General features: G+C 35.9%; 1 protein-coding gene across 5 annotated transcripts in view; it reads left to right on the top strand.

Moving 5' to 3' along the window:
• GRIA2 (glutamate ionotropic receptor AMPA type subunit 2) overlaps nt 1–22,888 on the top strand; it is a 98,853-nt gene that overhangs the window by 69,537 nt on the left and 6,428 nt on the right. For all 5 annotated transcript variants that reach the window (XR_008576880.1, XM_054824192.1, XM_054824191.1 and 2 more), the window contains exons 7-12: nt 2,840–3,007; nt 3,278–3,382; nt 4,113–4,223; nt 5,354–5,560; nt 6,051–6,421; nt 10,430–10,628. Coding sequence is in view for 4 of the 5 variants with exons in the window: in XM_054824192.1 (XP_054680167.1) it covers nt 2,840–3,007; nt 3,278–3,382; nt 4,113–4,223; nt 5,354–5,560; nt 6,051–6,421; nt 10,430–10,628 (1,161 nt within the window). In the remaining variant the exon portion in view is untranslated. The remainder of the gene's footprint in view (nt 1–2,839; nt 3,008–3,277; nt 3,383–4,112; nt 4,224–5,353; nt 5,561–6,050; nt 6,422–10,429; nt 10,629–22,888) is intronic.

The raw sequence follows: 22,888 nt of genomic DNA, 5'->3' as shown, positions 1-22,888 counted from the left end.
GTACAAAATAGGATTCTGGGCCTTTTAGTTAAGGATTTCTGGTATCTTCTGAATTACTGGACAACAGCTGAAGTTACAAAAGTCAACATCTTGCCAGTTTTTCTTGGACAGCACATGAATAATATCTTCTGCTTAGTCTGGGATGACTTTGTTTTGTCTTTATTTTTCAAATTGATCTTTGCAATTGCAGCTTACAAATTTTATTAAGGTCTGTAGTACATTTTAAATTTAATAAAATCGCATATGGACCTTGTGGTTTCTCTTCTTGGCAATTAGGGCATTTATTCAGGGAGAAAGAATTCTTTTCATATGACATGCATGCAATCCATGTTTCATAGCAAATAACAAGAAATCCTTAGGCACTTCAGTGCATTATATTATAGTTTATGTTATCAGCTTATTATTACCATCGTTCCAGAATTATGAGAAGCAAGATTTTTTTTTTGCATATTCTTTGCTGTGCTTTAATTAATACTGGTGATCCTGTAGGAACTATAGGATAGTACCTATACCATTTTGTATTAAAGTTGCTGATTTTATCATGTAAAGTTGAAAGTTACTGAAATGAAGTTAGGAGATTTACACTGCTGTAAAAGTAGTAGGCTCTAAGAACTAATCCCACTTCCACAGAATAATATTCCAAATAGTGGTCCTGCTTATTTTAATAGTCCAGATCAGAACACAGATGAATCTGCAGTATAAAACAAAGTGAATCAAGACAGGGCTAATGCATCCTTTAACTTACGACAATTTTATTTATTACGCAGACACACACACGGAGACACCTGTCTGCATGAGCAAGTTATATGTCTGTCATTTCTTGTTTATGGTAATGAGTTCACTTTGTTTTAGTTTGTCAGCTTTACATCTATTTATTAAACTATAGATAGTTTTAATGAGCCCCATGAAGGTTATTAGGAGCTGAAAGTGTATGCAGAATAAAGCAGTAAGAAATGATGCATGGGCTGTTTGCTTTCATGGCATCTCCAACAACATGAAGGTGTAAGATGCTTGTAAAATATTTTGAGATCCTTAGATTAAAGCTGACAACCTAAATTAAAGCCTGTGGATTTTATATCTGTGATGACATGTACACACATACAGATATATATTGATAGGCAAAGACATACACAAACTGAATATATGACTGAGTTGTGAATATTCAGGCCAGTAATTATATACTGTAGGGATTATAATCTTGAGATAATACACTAAACATATCCCAGTGATCAAATGAAACATGGAATAACTGAATTAGCACTATAACTTCTGAATTTCAAGTTCCTGTTTTCTCTGCTACCCAAAGTATGTTTCAGTGGTTAATGACAGTGCTGTATCCAAAGTTTCTCAAAACAGTAGTGTAGTACAATATGTTTCTGTACTGCAAAGAGCTACTCTTAAAGAAGTACTGCTAGTCAATCCCAAAAAAACCCAAGTTGGAGTCCTTTCTCTTATCTCCTCATCTTGAAATCCTTGTCTACCACTTAATCACTGCTACTCTAGTAGTAGAAAGTAGTATCAGCTCCAGCCAGTCTTTCACTTCGTTCTTCTGCTGTTCTGATCCCTTTAAAAATTTCTGTACAAGTCACTGTGAGAACTTTCTTGAGAAGATTCACATTAATCACCCAGTAAGCTTATGTATCTGAAAAAAAGAGTTCCACCTTCCTTTTCTTCCTCTCCAAGGTCTAACAGTTGCATACAAAAATGACCTCAGTTCAGGAGCCTGCCTTGGTTACAATTACAAGAGCCTTCTGCATGACTTCAGCTAGCTAATTAAAATTCTCATTAAAGTCTGAGCCATTGAAGCAAAGAGCCAATATATCATTTCTCTCCATTTTACAGTTTATATACTTTCAGCATCTAATAGCCTTCATAGGGATCATTGCATTCATTCATAAGGCTGCAACTAGTTATATTCTGGCCCATATTTCCCGAAATGTCCCCTATACTTGGCATAATTGCAACATTCTGGACTCATAAAGCCCATCCAACAGAGTCCTCGGTGTACGTGCACATGTGGTTTCTGTTCAGTTAGTTAAGATGTAAAATTTTCCAGTTGCTGAAGATAACTGCTTTTGACTGTTTAGCCCCAGCTTCTGATGCATGTGATCGCAGGATTCTTCTCCGATGTCTCAAAAGTTGTAAAGCTTCTTATATTGTGTCAGGTTAGGAACATGGGGCTCTTCCTTGCCTGTATTCCTCTTTGAGGGGCACCACTTCTTCCAGACATCTCAGCCCAAAACCTGTTTTCTCATGGTGTTGACAAGATATTGCATACTTGAAAATAGCCAGCCCTGAGTTTTTATATTTAACAGATAAATGTTAAGGACATATATATATACAAATATAGTTTGGTTTTTTGTGTATGTATGTGGGAGGAGATGTAGTCTAGAGATCTGTATATAAAAGCAGCTCCTTGAAGAGTGTAATCAGAGGAACAATTTCTTATTTTTAGAGGCTAACTCAAGTTAAATGGTGGAAATTATTTCTTTTTTCCCCTTTCACCCTCATGGGCTTCCAGCCATATCTGTACACAGAACTGTTACACAGTTGTAGTGAGAAAGGAATGTAATTCATACTGAAAACAGCTACAAATCTTCAGTTTAGACTTATTAGCGCTGTCTCTAACCATTCTGATGGAGAATACTTCATTAATTTGCACGGATGCCCTTCAGAGGGTGGTGACCTCCAAACTAAAGAACAAATGGTCTGATTTCAAGTATATCTTACTGTCCTTTTTATTTTAATATGTTTCTGTGTTTAATGGATTAATGAGTGGATTGGAAGGTGTACTGAAACTGAAGCTGGTTTTTAATTAAATATTTTCACTTCTTTTCAGTATACATCTGCTCTGACCTATGATGCTGTTCAAGTGATGACAGAAGCTTTCCGTAATTTGCGTAAACAGAGGATTGAGATCTCCAGAAGAGGAAACGCTGGAGATTGTCTTGCAAATCCAGCTGTACCCTGGGGTCATGGTGTAGAAATAGAAAGGGCATTGAAACAGGTAGCTTCCCTGGATTGAATGCTGATATGAGTGCATGTGTGAAATTCTCTATAAATGCTTGAAAAGAACCTTCCCATCTCCTAACCGGCCTGGATCTTGCTGGGAATAACGTGGAAGTGAACTCCTCAGGAACATGTCTCATACTAAGATAATACATTGCATATGGAAAAGAGTCTAAACTGAATATCAATAACTTATGGAAATAAAAAATGCATTTTCTAAAAAGAAACAAACTTAATTCTTCTGCCACTTTCATCTTCACCTATATAGGTTCAGGTGGAAGGTCTAACGGGGAATATAAAGTTTGATCAGAATGGAAAGAGAATCAATTTTACAATAAACATCATGGAACTCAAAAGTACTGGTCCTCGGAAGGTAATTTGAATTGTCTTACAGTGTCTTTAAAGGTTTTGCCATGCTAAGCAACGGGTTAAGGTAGGTAATGGAATTAATATTAATTAACACTATAGATTAATTACAACATGACTTGTGATAATATTTATTCATAGGTGTATTCTACAATGGTCTTGCAGAACAAAGTAAAAATACATATTATTTCTTTCTAACAAATACGACTTGTTATTTCTGGTAAGTAGTATATGAGAGTATTTTCCTTTCAGTTTTGTGGATTAAACTTTTTGTTTTTTCATCTGAATTGCTAAATGCGAGCCAATATTTGGGGAAGTAGGCTTCCAAATAAATGCAGAATACAACTTTTCAGTGATGTTTCTTTAAACGTGATTATCTTTCTGCTCTAATTCCAAACCTTTCAGGAAAAGCCAGTTTCTTATGTCTTCCTAATATGGAGTATTTCATAACCCTTTCAATCGTACAGTGTATGATGTTGATACTAAAACATGTTAATATGTTAATGAAAATGGTATACCTGTATTGTACAAATTAATGTGAACAAATGTCATTAGTTCAATCTTGTTGCTATTTGTTATAGTCTTTATCTACATAATTATAAATATATACACTGGTAAATCTATAGCTAAAATAGTTCTCTGTGAGCATAAATGAAGGGCATAGTGATAACATGCTTTACCTTTTCTATGAAAGTTCATATTCACTGGTGTCTGTGCATCCTATAAACTCTCTTTAGATTGGATATTGGAGTGAAGTGGACAAAATGGTTGTGAATCCTCTTGATGGCCCTCTTGGAAATGAATCTTCAGGACTAGAGAATAAGACTATTATTGTCACCACTATTTTGGTAATTAACCTCATATTTTGTCAGAAGACAGTCTGTCCTACAGTGACTTGTTTCTCGTCATTATGGTAGTTTAAATCTACTGTCTTTTTATTATTTGAGGTTGTGACCTGTTTCTCATTATGATACATAAATAAAATCTGGAAATTAAGGAAATGTACGTGATTCAGTATGCAGTTTTGTTCTGTAGAAGACAAACGGCCATTGATTGAACATCCTAGAAAGTTAAAATTTTTAGACCTGAAAATGGAAAAGAAATACCTGCTTTCAAAGGAGGAACTTTGTCTGAGAGGCAGAACCACAGTGTTAGTTTTAGAGAATGGATTTTGCCAAACAGCAGAGACTGGTTCTTATGCTTCAGAACTGTAGCTGCTATGGACTGGAGAAGTGTAAAATAAAACATTTAAAGTTGTATTCTAGTTGTCTAGAAAATAACATTATATACTGTTACAGAACAGCATTTTTCTGTAAATTACACGGCTTCTTTATCAGTTTAGACAAGTCACAGACTAGCATAGGAATTTCACTGGATACAAGAATAGTTCAGTAACAACTGAGCAAAGAGAAGATACATTACTTTAATACGACTTACGACTCATCACCAGTTTTGCTGATGATAGAACTTTATTGCATAGTTACAGATATCTTACCTATTGTTCCTGTAGAATTCAATAAAGATACAGCCTGGAGAGCCTGAAGTGTTTTCCCAGGGAGGGATGTGGTTGTGAAATAGGAAAGTATTTTCTTGTTTAAGACAACAACAAATGACACTAAATACCTTTGCCTTCTTCCATCCAAACTGTATGAGAGAAATAAACTGATTTTGGAACTTACTCTTTCTTCTCTGAATGCATAACTCCTGTTAACATTCATGGTCATATTAACATACTGCTGGGAATCACTATACCTGTAAGTATTGTTATTTGTGTATGACTCTGGAAAATGCAGCTTTTAAATGTGTTAAGGACATGTCACAGTAGTAATTAACAGCTAACATATACATAACCTGTATGATTCAGATGTTATCTTCTCTCTTTTTTTCACATGTAAAAGGAAACATACTGATCTATGAAGTGCACAACTGATACACCTGTCTCTTTACCAAGTAGCTAAGGCAAGTTCTTTCTGTGCAGGAGTCCCCATACGTCATGATGAAGAAAAATCACGAAATGCTTGAAGGAAATGATCGATATGAGGGCTATTGTGTGGACTTAGCTACAGAAATTGCTAAACACTGTGGATTCAAATATAAGCTCACAATTGTTGGGGATGGCAAGTATGGGGCAAGGGATGCAGACACGAAAATCTGGAATGGGATGGTTGGAGAACTTGTTTATGGGGTAAGAAAATCTTTTATAATAAAGCCATTAAAGGTGACTGATGGAGGGAGTGGGATTTCGTTTAGTTTTCTCTGTAGAGCAGAGGAAAATTATCTCATTTCTTTGATAGAAAGTTAATAATTTATATTGGCATGAAAAATTTGGAATTACATTTTGAATGCAAATGACATTGGGGAGGAGTAAATATTTCATCCTTCTGACCAGGTGAAAGGCAATGTCCTTTACAAACATTTTTAAATGGCATATACTTTTAAAAAAGGTGTGTATAAAAAGGGAAGCTTGGAATATGCCAACCATACGGTTATATGTATTTCAGTAAGAAGAGTTTCAACTAAAAATTTCTGAAATTCTCCATGGGACATTCTTGGAGAAATGAATGTTGCCGATGTCTCTGCTGTCCTGTTTTCCAATTCTGAAATGCAATAGAAACACACCATTCTTTGCTCTGGTCATTGTATTAGCTATTATTTGCCTTTTTCTTCCTTTACAGAAAGCCGATATTGCAATTGCTCCATTAACTATAACATTGGTGAGAGAAGAGGTGATTGACTTCTCAAAGCCCTTTATGAGCCTGGGGATATCAATAATGATCAAGAAGCCTCAGAAGTCCAAGCCAGGAGTGTTTTCCTTTCTTGATCCGTTAGCATATGAAATCTGGATGTGCATTGTTTTTGCCTACATTGGGGTCAGTGTAGTTTTATTCCTGGTCAGCAGATTTAGCCCATACGAATGGCACACTGAGGAATTTGAAGATGGAAGAGAAACGCAAACTAATGAATCAACTAATGAATTTGGGATATTTAATAGTCTCTGGTTTTCCCTTGGTGCCTTTATGCAGCAAGGATGCGATATTTCGCCAAGGTTGGTTACTCGCCCATTTCGACTTTGTGCATTTTTGGTCTCAGCCATCTCAGCCAGAGGAGGTTCATGGTGCATATATTTTCACTCTCAGAAAGAAATTAATTGCTATGTTTTTTCCCTCCCTAAAATCACAAAAGTCCTTGAAATAAAAGCAGGTGTCTGTGACATGGGTCATGACGTATTTGATCGATATTGTCTTAACGTCGATCATACATTTGCCAGGTGAAGTTATATACACCATCCAGAGACTGTAAAATGCATAAGGTTCAAGTCATTCCATGCCTTCTTGGAGGGGTACCGTGTTTTTGCTGCATATTCCCATTTTACAGTTGACAGTGCATATGGTTCACAACAGCTGTAATGGGAAAAAAGGGTAACATACTGGTCACAAACTACACAGGCAACACTTTCCCTCTAAAACTCACTACGTAGTAACACAGTTATTAACCTACTGTCTTTCTATAGGAGAGTCTTGAACTGAAACAAAAGTCATGTGATGGCTCTAATTTCATGTGAGTAGTTGCAAAACACTGCTGGTTTTCCATGGCCTAGTTTTAGAAAATTCACAAAGGAAATCGCTAAAATGAATTTGAAGGTCCATTTCAAAAATGCTTAATTCCTTATGGATTTTCACCTACTTTATTAGGGACAACTGTAAAGCACTTAAGTTAATTCCTTTGCAGCTCATTAAATATTCTATTATTTCCCTTGTGCACAAGTGGTTCTAGCTGTGATTCAGCAAAGTGGTAAGTAGGTAGGTAAATAACTACTTGCTGCTTGAAGGAACTATAGTAACGAGTGAAATAGGGCAACTGGGTTTAAGGAAATCAAATCAGAAGACTTACGTAATTATACCAAGCAATTTAACTTTCTGCTAAACATTCTAAAAAGACAGAGAACGGGTCAATTTCTAGCAAATCTAGTGGCTAGTGTGCAAAATAAATTGCACCAGGGGAGCATTTCTTATATATAAAGTTGTGTATCCCAAAAGGCAACAGCAGATTTTCAAGTTGTTCTACCGTGGAAATAGCAGAGCATTTACTGTGTGAGAACTTTAGCAATTCTGTGTAAAGGCTGGCATATCGCAGTGAGAGATGCCAGCCTTTATGACAAAAGATGTAATGGATTTGGCACATAACACCATAAGAACTGTATACAAGAAACGAGACCCAATTGTTTCATGAGAAGCTCTGTTAATTTCACTCCTTTGGGGTTTTTGTATTGGTTACACACTTCGCAGGTTTAGTTGTCTGCAAAGTCCTCTATTAGCTACAAAATTATTTTTATTGAATCAAGGCCATAGTAGAAAAACAATCTTTTTTATTATTATTATTTTACTGGCTATTAAAGCATGACAGTTGTGCGCAGTTTGATAACTTTTGAAAGGTGAAGTAAGAATAATGATGGTAAATGGTCATCAGAAAAGATCCATGAAACTAATAATTTTGGAGATTCAAGATTTAGTTTCAGTGGGGTGTTTAACAGCACTTTATTTCATTGCAAACATATTTTTGAGGAAAGCAGTTAGTTTGTATATTATGTTTATTATAAAAGTAGAAAAGGGCTGAAGAAACCTCAGTTATTTTTGTTCTTGCACCAAAACCATAACTATGCAATTTGAACTCTCTTCAAATGAGTTAAAGCAGATATGTAAAGGAATCTCTTCAGACACCAGCAAAATGTCTTTGTGAAGTTAAGTTTTGCACTTTTGCTACTGTCATTTCTGTAATAAAAGTGACAACACTGTAAGAATTGTCAAGTAGACAAGTAACTAGGGCTTCCTGACTTTGAAATAGAAGGTGGTGCTGAGTAAAACTGGACCACCTGGAAACTGGTCTGCAATAACAATCCCCATGTTGCCATGTAGCACAGAAACAATAGAATAGAAAAGAATAGAAATAGACATAGACAATAGACATAGACTAGACTAGAATGATGATAAGTTGATAACAACTTAGCAACATTTTCCTCATCTTTTTTGAGATGCCAGTGTACTCTCAGTACAGCCATGTAATACCTTTGTAAGTGTAAAGTGGTGCACAGATTTAGGTAACTGTGCACAGAAATTGTTATTTTAGTACTTAATGATCTGATGAATGAGGTGCTTGTACAATTGTGGGTTCATACTAACGTATAATTATCAATCTTTAAAACTTTTTGAAATATACATAAAAAAGGAAATTATTTATTTAACTGGGACAGACCTTATGGGAAAATTTTGAATACAAATGACACTAAAAAAATTTTACTTATAAAGTATCATGTGGGAGCATAATGTCTGGATTGGCATTGAGCTCATTCTTTTTTTATGAAGTCGGCAGTGACTTTGCTGACACATCATGGGCTTTTGAAGATTATTGTCATTTATAGCAGATGTCAGCAACACAATACAAAGTGCCATATAATCAGCAGTTATTAAATATACATTGTCAGTGATTTCACCTTGCATATATATATATTTATCATATAATTCAATCTTTTAATTGTAGAAATATTTTGTACCAAGATTATCTCCGTATCGAAATAAGTATATAATAATTTTTCAAAGGTGACAGCATGTTTGCAGAATACATCTCAATTTACAATGAACTTGAAAGAATTTTTTTCTATGGCTCTTTTTAATAACATATTCTGGACCTTATCTGACTTGATTTTCATGTAGTAGAGTGAATTAGTGAGTCTGTTTTGACATGGAATACATCTTTTCATGTCTGAATTATCACAGAGATTTTTTTACAATAGCAATTAGTAAAAATAATTTGTCCAGAATTGGTTCTATTTATTTTTGTTCCCAGTTTAATAAATAAGCTTTACGTAACTATCATGTTTTAATGTATATATATAGAGAGAGTTATATCTGTCTATATAGCTATACAAATATTTGGCAGAATAAGTTTGAAATCTCATTCACAATAGGCTGGGTAAGTGATTTGTAATTTGTTTACTTAATAGATAGAGGACACACATCAAGACTTACCTAAGCTACTGCAACACCTTAGTACTAGACTTTCAACTGCATGCACGTTTCTGCCAAATAATTAATCACATCTGCAAAGATTATATACTCCTTCCTATAATGTCTTGTTTGGAAACAAAGTAGTAAGTAATTTCGAAGTTTAAAGGATCATTAAAAAAAAGTCAAGTTTGACAATAACGGCAGTATCAATAATTCTCTTCTATTAGTTTTTTAGTATTGAAAATCACTGAATTTTTCTAGCTGTGTGCTGTATTATGTTTTACATATTTTCTTGAGTTCTCTTTTCTTCTCTCTTCTTGAGCAGGAGATGCAAAACAAAGATCCATAAGAGCCAACCTGCTGCAGTTAAAAACATCAGATTATTATTATTATTATTATTTAAAAATCTATTTTCTTCACCATTTTTCTTTATTATAACTGATTGTTCCATGTCCAGTCCTCAGTTTGTTAAATGCTTGTATCTTTCAAAACTTGTGTGCACTTTTTAGTTTATGGGTATTCCCCAGGCCAGTTTTAATTGCAAATAATGCTATTTGTTTCTCAGTATAAATTGTCCACAGCAGCATACGCCATTGTTTTGTGGAAATCAGTCTTTGTCTGAATGTTTTAGGAAAATAAGCAAGCTAAAGGCACTTAATTTTTAAGTGCATATTGGTTTATCTGAAAGCACTGATTTTGTTTGATCCTCTTCATAACGTCACACAAATTCATTTCAGAGGGAACGACAAGCTTATGTGTTAAATATAGCACCTTATGATGGGAGCAGTTTCCTTTCAGGGTGTTCAGAACTTTGAAGAACCAGATCACTAAATTCCCCCTGAAATAAACTCTGGAGTCCCAATTTCAGCAAAGTCCAGGAGATGTAGTGGAGTATGCCTTGATCTCCCATCTGATTAGTACGCAGAGCTGCACTACGAGACAGTCAGAAATGCTTCCCTATAGTATAATGCATCATTTGCATAAAACTGATAACGTGTTCCTTTTTAGGACTTTCATTTCACTTTTCAAATCCATTTCATACTTGTTATTAGATCCCTGTCTGGGCGCATTGTTGGAGGTGTGTGGTGGTTCTTTACCCTCATCATAATCTCATCCTACACGGCTAACTTAGCTGCCTTCCTGACGGTTGAGAGGATGGTGTCTCCCATTGAAAGTGCAGAGGATCTTTCCAAGCAAACAGAAATTGCTTACGGGACATTAGATTCTGGCTCCACTAAAGAGTTTTTTAGGGTAAGAATTTCTACTTTCTAGATTTCTGTTTTGTTTTAAATAGGTCTTCAGTCATGTAAATGTGTTTTCCCTAGGCTCTATTAAAAGATTGCTACAAAAATGTGATATGTGCAGCCTAACTCTCAAGTATAAGTGGTTTTGTTTATTCATTATCCTTACATTTAATTATCTATATATAAATATAAGGGTCATGTTATAAATATGCAAAGCAAAAGTGGCTGCAAGGAATTACCTAAAAAATATTCCACTGTAAAGTAAAAAACAAGATATGCTCAGAGAAGGGAATTGATGTCATTCATCTAAGCTGTAAGACAGGACCTAACTATTCTAAACAAGGCTATTTAATATCTGTGCTATATTTTCGGTAGTCACGCAGTGAATAGGGACATGGGAACATGCAGAGTCATGTTTTAATAAGTGTTTCACATGATTTTTCAAGCTTGCAGATGGGGAATGGGATACAACCCTGTTGGCTGCTGTAGTAAATCCATGCCTGCTTTTGAAACCAGTTACTATTTGTAATGCCATGGAAGCCTGTCCTCACCTTATACCTCTGTGTATTTCAGTTTTAAAAATGCATGAGACTTGCAATGTGTGAGCCTCAGGCTGCCCTTGAGACACCAGCTAACATGGTGAAATCCATCCAGCAAACAAGTGAGACACGAAGGCTGCTGGGAAAACACCGTGACTGTTTTGCCTTGTCTTTGTGCTCTCTGTCTCTCCCTGTAACACGGAAGTGGATCTGAAGTGCTACAAATACAAAAAAACCTGTTGTTTTCATGTTTCCCAATGGAGGATGGTAGTGTTAGGTTTAATGTGGTTTAAAATAATTATAAATGCTTATGCTTACATTTCAAACATAACCTGCTACAAAAGTGAAATGAGACAAGTTCTCACCAACATTTATGTACTGTATAGTTAGAGCAGTAACTGCTAGATTAGGATTTTCCCTGGATCCTGTAATGCATACTTAACTGGCAACTTAGTAAATAGGAACCACACTTGTTTCAACTGTAGAAAAGCATTATTTTCTGATTTTGATAATAGGTCCAGTAGTAAGACCTGCTGCTGATTGCTTTCCTGTTGGCTAAACCAAAACTAGGTGTGTAAGCTAGTAAAAATGAGATCAGGTTTGTGCTAAGAGTGTTTAGAAGTGTTAGGAAGCATACAAGCACGTGCTGTTTTGTGAGTATAAACCTTTTAGGTCATGGCTGTAGTGGGGATTGAATGTGAACTAAGGATTGAATGTGAACTAAGAGTAGGTCAGTTCTTTTGAATAGTTTCTCTTTAGAGATTTTTAGGCTTGCTTTTAAAATAAAAGAAAAGTTTGTATGTGCATGTATCAGAATATAGTTTTTGTGCTTCTAGCACATATATATGTCTTTCCAATCACACTTTTACACAACTAGTGTTGCTGGTGATTACCTGAGCATTAGTAATTTATTTTTGTAAAAATTCAGATGGAGGCTTTGTGAGGGCATATTCTTCACCTTTTGTTAAGTTAGCTTTGGCTCTGTGCAAACAAGGCTATAATGATCTCTGGAAATTCCTTTTCAGCAATTTCTGTCACAAACAAGTCGGTGCATAATGTGTAATGCAACTTCTTAGCCTGATGGCTCTATCTACTATTTGCTAAAAATCACTTAAACTTGCCCAGTTATTTTCCAAGAAAAAACAGAATGTCAGAATTTATATCTGGAGACCTGAAACTCAGGTTTCAATAATGAAACTCTCTCTGCTGAAGGCAATGTGAAAGCAGTCTTTAGCACTAAGGAGACTAAAATTTCACCCAGAGTATTTCTGTATGGTGACTGGATTGGAGAGGATATGTGATTTTTATATGACCTGAAATTAGGACTCAAATTCTTTGAACAGCTGGAAATGACTTGAGTATTTTTCTAGCAACAAGCTAAAATGGACTGGCTTTTTCTCTCTCGCTGTCATGAATTAACAGAAACGTTAGGGTTTTTTTTCACAGTTAGTCTGTTTTCTCGTCAAGAAGTGGCATTATTTACAAGTTTGTTTTCTATTGATGGAATGTATACTGGACCTAAATCTTCACTAGTAGAGCCCTAATTTCTGGAACAGCACAAAATTAGGGATCGTTATATACTGGGGATGAGAACAGTAAATTGAATTTTCTTTGCTACTAAAACATGTTTTCTGATAATACTTTACACAAGTGAAAAAGAGACGTTTCTCAGCATTTTCCAAAAATCCAATCCTGTACAGCTGAATCTATGTATGCAATGTTAATTGAAAGAGGTGGGTTCAAGTCTTTGTCCAGCTTCTCTTACTGCTTAAATGGCATGAACTCACTGGGATGTTACATTAGCTTGGGTATGTCAGGGATGTCACATTAGCTTGTTCTCTGTTTTGGTTTAGGATTCTAGGCTTTCAGCCACCTAGAGGATGTACGTAGGTACATACGTACAATGGCTGTGGCTGGCTCCAGTGGCTACCATGGTGAATAGAGTAATCCAGACATAGGTTAGAAAAACCCAAGTGGGGCAAAGATAGTGGCTCACCACACACCCTACAGACAGTATGGGCGTAGGCGTACAAGCTATTTTGTATCACTTGTCTTGGAGTTAACACCCTTGGCACTCAGGACAAGAGATGTATTTACCTTTGCACTTCCCCTATTTTAGGTACATAGTCCCTAGCTTTAAAGGTAGTACAGACTAGTAGGAGATACTCTTGCAAACAGTGAGTACAGCATCAGTTGGCACAGAATCAAGAAACATAACTGAGAAAAAGGGATGAAAAGACATTGTACTCTAGTGTTCCTAGTGCTACTTTAAGATGAGAAGCAGAAGCTCGGTACATCCCGCGTAGAAAATATCAGTGCAGAAATAATGGGTTTAAAAGTATTTTTAAAAGAAAAAAGAAAAAGGTAATGACAGAGCTTTGCTGAGCAGTAAACATCAGCAGGCAACTATTACTTCTTAGTAATAATGTTATAGATACACAATTTTTCTTCAATGGCAGATCCATCAAGTCTCTTGGTTATATGGTAGTTTTCTGCAGGAGATCTCAAAGTTGCTACTAGGAGAACTGCAAGTACAATCCAAGTCTTCACAGTTTGGTTCCACTAAGTTGGGATACTTACCACTTCTGATACTTACTAGTGCATATGTCTTAGGGATAGTGCTTTTAGAGTTCTTAGTGCAACTGAAAGCCTGAGCAAAGCTATATAGTGCATTGCTGTTGCATTTTCTCTTGGGTTTACAACCTGAAGTAATGGGCAAAGCATTGAAGAAAATGTGTGTGGCTGTGGTTTTCCAGAAGCGCATCATTTTTCTTAAATCAGTAGTGGATTGTAGTGGTGAGAATGTGAATAGGACTGGAAGCACAGCTTGGAAGACCCAGGAGTCATTTCAGTTGATCTTGTACAGGCGCGTCATCTCTATAGTTGTCAGACTGCAGATACTATTTGATGGAGCAGTAAATGGTGGGGCAGTGGAATTTCATCACTCCGGTACGTACTATTGACACTATCCACAGTCACACAGTATTTTTAACTTCAGTGATTTCTCAGCAGCTGCTGTAAATAATGTTGATGTATGTATTAGCCAAGACACATAGTGGAACTTTGAAGGGAAAAAAAGTTGCTAACCCAAGAAGACAGACTACTGCTCACTGGAGAAGTTAATTTTAAAGCAATGTCTATATGCGCTAACTCCTGAGGTTGCCTTGCTTACTTTCTTGGGCTATGGCACTGGAAGAAAGAAACAAAGTACAACTGCGTAAGTATGCAAGCTTAACATTCACTGGAACATTTCCATGCTTTCCACCTGCTTGAAGGCATATTGAAAATTAATATCAAAGTGATATAAAGAGAACAAAAGCTAATTACTTTTACAATTCAATCATGTTTTTTTCTCTATGCCTAGCTCTGTTCATCAAAAATATGTACACGCTTGATAGACAGATGAAATCAATCATACTATGGTTTTTTCCACTTTAAAAGATGAATTGTAACTAGTCCCATGTGTAAGGTAAGAAGGCATCTCAAAAAGAAAAATTGACATGCAGAGCAATAATTAGACTAATTTACATTCTGTCTGCGTTAGTTTTAATTTAAATTCTTCTTATATGTACCTGTTTTTGAACCAACAGCGTGACATGCACAGACCAATCTGTTTCGTTCTAACTGTTTTGGTTGCCATTAAGAGTAGATCCTCTGCCAAAGTAAAAGCAAGCAGAACTGCTCCATGACAAAGAAGTATTCTTTAGCTTTCACTGAAAAGACTATGCAAGAGTTGCTTATTCTTGCCTAAGAGGCAAGAGTTCCAGAATGAAAAGTTGGGCATGGGAGAGATGCCGGAAGGATGCTAATCCTTACTGTATCATAGAATCATAGAATCATAGAATGGTTTGGGTTGGAAGGGACCTTATAAGAAGTCCTCTTCCATAGTGAAAAGCCAGCAACAAACATGAGAAGAGCTGACAAGACCCTTTGAATAATTTCTCCTGCAAAAATGTTGTCTGTTGGGAGGCAAAGAAAATTTGACATGAATATTAGTAGTAGTGTCTTTTCTGAGGATCTTCAACACAATCCAGTGTCTTTAGATATATGAGTACTTTGAAATATTTTTTACCTTACAAAGGTATTTAAATTGATGATTGTATTACAAGAGGTTATGCAAAAAGAAAGCATACAGCAGTCTGTCTGTGAACCTCAATCTGTCTCTATGCTCATCAAGCTATTCAAGCTTCTAAAAAAAACCCCACAGGAAATCTCTAAAACCCATGAGAAGAAACACTCTGGTCTTTTAAATGGCATTGAGGTAAAAAATCATGAATCATACCTCAGCCTCAATTTCTGAAGTTTGAGATGTAGAAGAATTATAGAACATATGTTTCCAGAGTTAAATTTTGACTAGCTCCGCAGAAGCCTTTGAGAAGCGAAGGAGACAAAAGACTCAGTTATGAAATCTTCCGTAGCTTTTACCACGGACTCTACTTGGTACTTTAAGAGGCAGGGGCTGCAGTGCTGGCATTTCATGAATCTGAAGGAGATATGATTAGAGAGTATGGGTTTAGCTTTTTAAGTTTGACAGAAGAAAGCACGTAGCTGAAATACTGAGGAGAGGTAGATCTGAGCACTGAGATAATGGAAAGGCTGCCCTTTGCATCCCATACCATATTAATGAAGGTATGGTTATATTTTTTTGTGGTCTAGATGGTTCAAGTGATGAATTTTCAGTTATTTTCTTGGGGTTTTTTGAGGTCCTTGCATCTGGGCAAAACACAAAAGAATTGATTTAGGCCATTGTGAAAGTCATTTTAAAAGAAAGAATGCAGTAATCAATACTTCCTTTTTTACCTCAAAGCATCTCTCTGTTATTTCCCTGAGTTTCATTTTCTTCTCTCTCCACATTAGCCAAAATCCTAATGTCTTGCAGACGGCTCAGTGAGCCTAGGGACTAAAACACTGTGCTGCTTCAGAAACCTTGTTACATATATTACTCAGAAAGTTTAATTTCAAATTAGTATTTGCATAATATTTATTAAAATAAAATTTATTCCTTTCTAACAGAATTTTCCTTCCTTGTTCGTAAAGACAAATTATGTTTAATAAAAGAAACATACTATTCCCTGATCTTCTCTTTCAAGTTTTGATCAAGTTTTCTTAGATGTTCTAATCAAAGTATGCTGTGTAGTAGGTAATTTTACGCTAGGCAAAAATGAATTTGCAGCAGTATAGTTTGAAGCTTCTCCAGTGTTGTGTAATTTATTTTATAAATTGATACACTCTAAGTATAAATAAGTTCTGTTTGCACTACTCCTAGGGGTAGATCATTCCACAATACCACACTTGTTGGGGTTAGAAACATTCTCTTCTATTCCAGCCTAAATGTATTTATAACTAGTTTATCCTCAGTTGTTACAGTACATCAATAGTTATTATGTAGATTTTTTTTTCTTCTCAGTGTTTATTTTCCTGATGCATTCATACAGAGCAAGTATGGGGGTTTTTTTCTGAGTGTTCATCTCTATCAACAAAACTTTATTTTTTCTTGATTTCCAAGCAAGGCATTTTGGTCCTCGATCATTTTGTAGCTCTTCTGTGTGCGAGTGTTGTTTGAATTAATTGTTCCTGGATGTGGATGAAGAGAGGTGTACATTACATTATATGCCACCTGAGATCTCAGCGATGCTTTGAATAAAGGCATTAGTGTTTCTCTCTGTCTTTTCTGGAAATACCTTTCTCCTAGTTGTATCACACTGTTTTCTGGTAATAATTTTGATTGTAGTGGTAGATTTGCATTTCTTTTCTTCTGTTTTTATCAACTGAAGGTCTTCAATTTTATTGCAGATTTTCTTATTGATCCCAAAGTGCTGGACCATGCTTTTGAACTGGAAAGTTTCATTTCATTTCGATGATTCTAGTACTCAGGAATTTCCACTTCTCATATATAAAAAGTAATTTCCCATTGTCTGGCTTGACGTGTTTTCATATCCCAATTTCCTTTCTTACAAATCCTAGTAATTTTTGTCTTGAAATGTTTGCACTCCAGAGTGTCATCTGAAGCTGTGCATGCATGTAGTACTTCAGACCAAAAGAGCGGCAGTCACTTTGAATGCTTTTTCAGTCTTGTTAAGTCCAGGCAGTTACAGTTCTAGACTCTGGGAATAGCACCTGCGGTTCACTACGGATTGGTAATTGCTTGAGAAAGTACTTTTGTGTTTTGGGATTTAGTTTATTCCCCCTCCCCCAGTATGGGTGCAATAAGTTCTTTTGTCTTTTGATCATTTCCATTTCTGTATCCTCATTCCTAATACTTACTCTTCCTTTATGTTAATCTCTTCAAAAACAAAACTGAAGTATTTAGTTTATGGTGCTATGTGTAGATTGTGTTTGTTTTCTGCATTTCTTCTCACCACACAACAGATATACTTTCCTTTCTTCCATTCTTTTTTCACTCATGAGATTCAAAAATCTGCTGCTGTTTGATGGGTTTTTTTCAGTTTGATTTATATGACATACTGTTTCCTTTATGTTATCACATTTCCCCGATCAAATCAAGATCCTACTTACAAATCTGCATTTGTATTACAGTGACGTAGCAAAGCAATAGTAGTAGATACTGCAATATGGCTATAGTACAGCTGTCCCTCTATCAGTAGGTTTATTACAGTACAGTTAGTTCTAGGAGTGGACAACGGATTTTCCTTGTGACCAGCTCTTCAAAAGAACAGATGGATTTAGGTCATCATTGTGGAAATCAGTTTGTGTCACATTTGTCTAAGTTTTTCATGAAATGAGATTGAAATGGTCTGCTTTGATTTTATGAATATGGTGAATGATGGGGAGGAATTTTGATTCTGTTGAAATTCAAATTAATAAGTCTCAGAGGAGGAGTCATTTCAGCAAGTATTTCAAGACCATTTCAGTTAAATGGTCTTGAAACTTTAACATCCCTTTGTAAGACAAGCCATCTTGAACACTTAACTCTTTAAATTACATGACGAATATGATGATGACATAAGGTCCATGTTTTGCACATTCTTGGAAAAATTATTTTAAGTAGGCTTTTGAGGAATAAGTTCTTGAGGTAGAATGTTTTACAACTTTTATTAATAAGACCAAATGTAATAAGGATATTTTAGGTGGCTCAATTAAGTAATGGAAACTGAAAAGCCATAAAACTGCATCTTAAGAATGTGTAACTAATTTTACCAGTACTGAAGAAAATGATTGATATATTACAAAATTTAGATCTTCCATCTATTTGGACTTTCATTCACCTTAAATAGTCACCCAATATAAACAAGGTTATGCATTTTAAAGTACTTAATCTTGAGCTAATTAAAGAGGCTGAAAAACTAGTTTTGTCCTTTCCTGTGGTTTTTGCATGTACTGTGTAAAAATTCATTTGTTGTTACACTTTCTAGCTACTGGTGACAATACCAGTTCCTGTCCTTTTATTTGGTATGGAAGGTCAACAAGATGATTACATAAACCATATTTAAGAATTAAAGTTCTGCTCCTGCAGTACAAGACCATGGTCTAGCAGAATGTTAGTAGTCTGGGGAGCTATTTCTGTTAATGACATACTAATTACAGCACCCCAATTTTAAGAATAATAGGTCTTTGAATGACGAATGGGAAAAGTTATCTGATGACCCACAAAATGCAGTTAATTAATTTGATAAAGCTTTGCATAATTTAATTTCCTAATGAGTTTCTTAATGAAGGCAGTATTTTACATTTAAATGGGATGTGTACTTTGTAAAAGTAATAATTTTCATGGTCAAAATACCCAGTGGTGACATGATATTAAAAAGAAAAGTGTTACCTCCTGGGGCATTTTTGTATATTTTGTATATTTTGTATATTATTGTATTTTCATAACAGTAGTAAATAATGGGAGAAAAAGTGTTCATTTTCAATATTAGGGTCTTGTATTGTCACGTTGGTGTTGATTGTAATACCAAAGTTATAATTGGCTTTCAACATGTCATATATACACTGGAGTGTCACATTGCAATAGCCATCAGCCACAGTAGTTAAGAGCAATGCAGATTATTTCCGTATTCTTGCATTCTTGTAGTCAAATAATATAGCAATCTGTAATGGTTCCGTTGTTTGGATCACATGGTAGAAAGTTGTGGTGGTTTTTATGGAGCACTGCTGTCCTTTTAGGTGTTTGTTGCCATTAAAGAAAGGGGATATAAGAAAGAGATGTGAAAGCCCAACTTGCACACAGAGCATCCTGCATTCACAAGAATTCTGTATCCTCATGATTTAGTCCGCTCTTGCTGATGACTGCATGCTTTTCCAAGTGCAGAAGATCATTTGCATAGGAATAAAATATATGGTCAACTATAGCACTGGCCAAATTTAAATAACAATGATGTGCACTTTTTTTTACCCACAATGTATTTGAATTAGGGTAAGTGTACATGCTTTTTTTAACTATCAGATAATGTTGGCTTTATCAGTGAGTGTGATTGTGTGTATGCACAGAACACTAGATGAAGGTCTCTTAACACTGCCCTTTTCTACATCCTTTAGCTCTACCTTTCAAATAAAAAACAAAGTCTGAAAACAAAATAATGAAGGAAATGCAATGACACAGTTCTGAAAACAGAATGTATTACTAAATATATTGTGTAGCAATATAAATAAAAACCTTAGAAGTCAAAAGGATCCCCTAGTAGTGCCTTGTTTTTTGAGTCTAGACAAGGTCAATGACTAGGTAGGGATCAAGACTCTGAGCTGTATGAATTCCAGTGTGATGTTTTTCAGTGTTCATGGCTGCATAGGACTGTGCAGTCATGGCAAAATCTGAATGTTATTTTTTGGTGACATTTCTCATTACAGATTTTTATTTCCATGGTTGCTGGGTCAGGTATCCCTACGTTCATTTGTGTGGCAAGGACCCTGTGAGCCATCTAGTGGGAGGTTTCTTCTTAACACTTGACCATTTGGGAAGTCTTCCTTGCACCTTTTCCCTTTCAGCCATCCAGCACCTCAGTCTGTCATGGACTTCCCTCATCCTTCTCACTTACCTGTTGTGATCGGATTTCTGTGAAGTGACAGGGGAAAATGGGGAGGTGCATTTTTTTGAGGCTGAATGACAGAAGCAGAACAGACTTTGCTAGACCTCTGTTGCGTGATATATATAAAAACCTGTAAAAGGTCATTTTAATACACTGGAAACAATGGAGTAAGAAAAGGCAGTGAAGTCAGTTTATGAACTTGTTCATGACAGTTTCTTAAATGGAACAAAGAATGCTTATTTATTTCGTATTTGAATGTTTGTACAAGAACAAAATAATGTTTCAAGTGTCAGTGTAACCTCTTCTCTTCTACAACATGGGAACTAAATGCGTTCTAATGGAAGTTGTAATGACAGGCTCCCAAATTCGTGTTGTCTGCTTTGGGTTGAACTGAACCATGTAAGGCAGCTCTAAACCAACTTTAAGTTTCCCCCTTTGTAAAGCAAACCCATGGTAATTCGTGAAGTATCACTGTAATCATTTTTATAACGGTGTCAGAAGCTCGATGTCCCTTGCTTCGTTTGTAGTGGTAAATCCCATGCATCAAGTTGGATGTATGCTGCCAAATCAATGTTGACCTATGACAGGAAGGGGATGGAGCATCTGGGTTGAATTAGAGAATAAGTTTAGAGAATGAGATTTCAGGGAAGATTGAGTTCCTTCATATGAGGCTGGGGACTTTTGAGTCCAACCCTGAGTGGGCTAAGGAAGGAGGAGATTGAGCACCCTGCAGAGCTAAACACTGGTAGCTCTGCTTCTAGGGAAGCGAGCAACAGCAGCAGGACTCGAGGAACAGACGGTAGAAAGCTGTGCACTTAGACTTTCTTTGTATGCTCTGGTGAAGCTGATGGAGTCTCTCGGACATTAAATGGCCTGACTGACTTGGATCTGCAGGTGGGAGTCTCTTTCAGGCATGGAATGGTCTTTGCTATAGATACAGCACTAAGCTGTATCTGTGCAGGTATCAGGTAAATTATAGGCAGAGAAAAGTGCAATACTGGATGTTTACTGATACAGTATACAGTGATAATTTACTTTGTGAACTGGCTTTTCAAAGATGACGCAATATACCATTATTTAGGATTCCCTTAGTTTTTAGGATTATATTTTTTAGGATCTTCGTGGATGGAACAAGAACAGCGCATACGCAATATGGCAGATGTTTAAAGAACTTGAAAAACCCACTGTGCCTTCAGCACACAGTTATTTTTCTCAGTCATTCCAGTCACGCTGAGCATATCCAACCCTTCTGATATTAATGGGTGTACTAAGTATGTGTAGATCAACAGATCAGGATATGCAGCAACAGATTTGTGAGAGAGCTTTCAAAAAGCCAGCTGTGGTGATGTAGATTCTGGTAATAGTTGGAATATTTAGATGTTAGAAAACTTTCAATGACTCTTCGTACTACCAGAGCTTTTAATACTAGTGGACAGACAGAGACCGTGGAGAAATCTGAGCCCCAAAATCTTCCTAGACTACATTTCTGGACAGGAAAATAAGGGCAAGTCTGGGAAAACAATAATGCTGTACTACAGGAACAGTGAAGCCTTGGGAGATAGTTAGAGCATTACTGATGCTTTTATACTTGATTCATTTACTTTTAAAATGGTGCAGTTCTGAAGTGTACGTTTCAAGATGTCCCTAGTAGAGAAGTGCTTCTAATACATTTTATTATGGTGCAGATTTAGTATACTTGCACATGTAATAGTATCTCACAGAGAACTAAGTCAACTACAAAACCAAATGGTCTTGGTTTTCTACAGCAAAGTAGAAATGTAATAGTAGCTGAGTTACATGCAACACAGTATTAAATTTGGCAGTAGTTTATTGTCTACTTCATATGATGATTTAGGTTGTCTTTTTAAGAAATTCATTTAGGATTGATTGTCAATTACACTAGTAGTTCTACAGATATTCAGATGATGTAAAATGTGAAATGTTAGCACATTTAGGTTTTCTACTCAGCTTACATAGGGGGAGTTGATAAAAACCTATGCTTTCTTAATTCTTCATTAGAATTGTACAGTATGCGGCAATATGAGACAACATAGCTCTCTTCCGACGGGTGATTGTTACTGACTCTGACTTGTCATATGTCCCATTCTGCCTGCTTTTTCCTTGATAACACTGCTTCCTTTTTGGTGACATCTAGGTAGCAAATTTTGTTTTCCTCTTTTTTTCAGGTTAAAAAATAATAATCAATTGGTAGTTAAAACTGCCACTTATAGTTATAACTACCAATTGGTTAAAGCAAAAGAAATATACTTCAAGTAACAGTCTTTCTGAAAGAAAACCCTGACCTGCTACCTTGAGTTGGTGAGGCATGTGGAGTATTACAAATAAGAACAACCTTGGAACAGATGCCTCACTATTAATGTTCCCTTCAGGTTTCACAGTGATTTTAGTTTCCTCTGTGGAGCAATCTGAAGTTTTCTGGTGCCACTGACACGTTTCAGCTCACCTCTCGTTTGCGTAACGCACAGCTGCAGAGAGCTGCAAAAAAGAAGATCATCTTGTTTGAGTGGGAATTTCTGATGAATATTTTGCTGAAGTTTGAATATAGATCTTATCTTTTAATCTGGCACACCTCTTATAAAATGGAAGTAGCACTGTTTGCTTCGACTCCTTAGCAAATATAACAAATACAAAAAGCCATATATACAATGACAGCATAATATTAATAGAAAAAGCGAATGTAGGTGCTGCTATCTTTCAACCTTGGGTAATAAACTTGCCTAAAA

Source organism: Grus americana, chromosome 4 (assembly GCF_028858705.1).
Source record: "Grus americana isolate bGruAme1 chromosome 4, bGruAme1.mat, whole genome shotgun sequence".
NCBI lineage: Eukaryota > Metazoa > Chordata > Aves > Gruiformes > Gruidae > Grus > Grus americana.
Note: the sequence above shows the minus strand (reverse complement) of the source record. Positions and strands in the feature narration are given on the sequence as shown.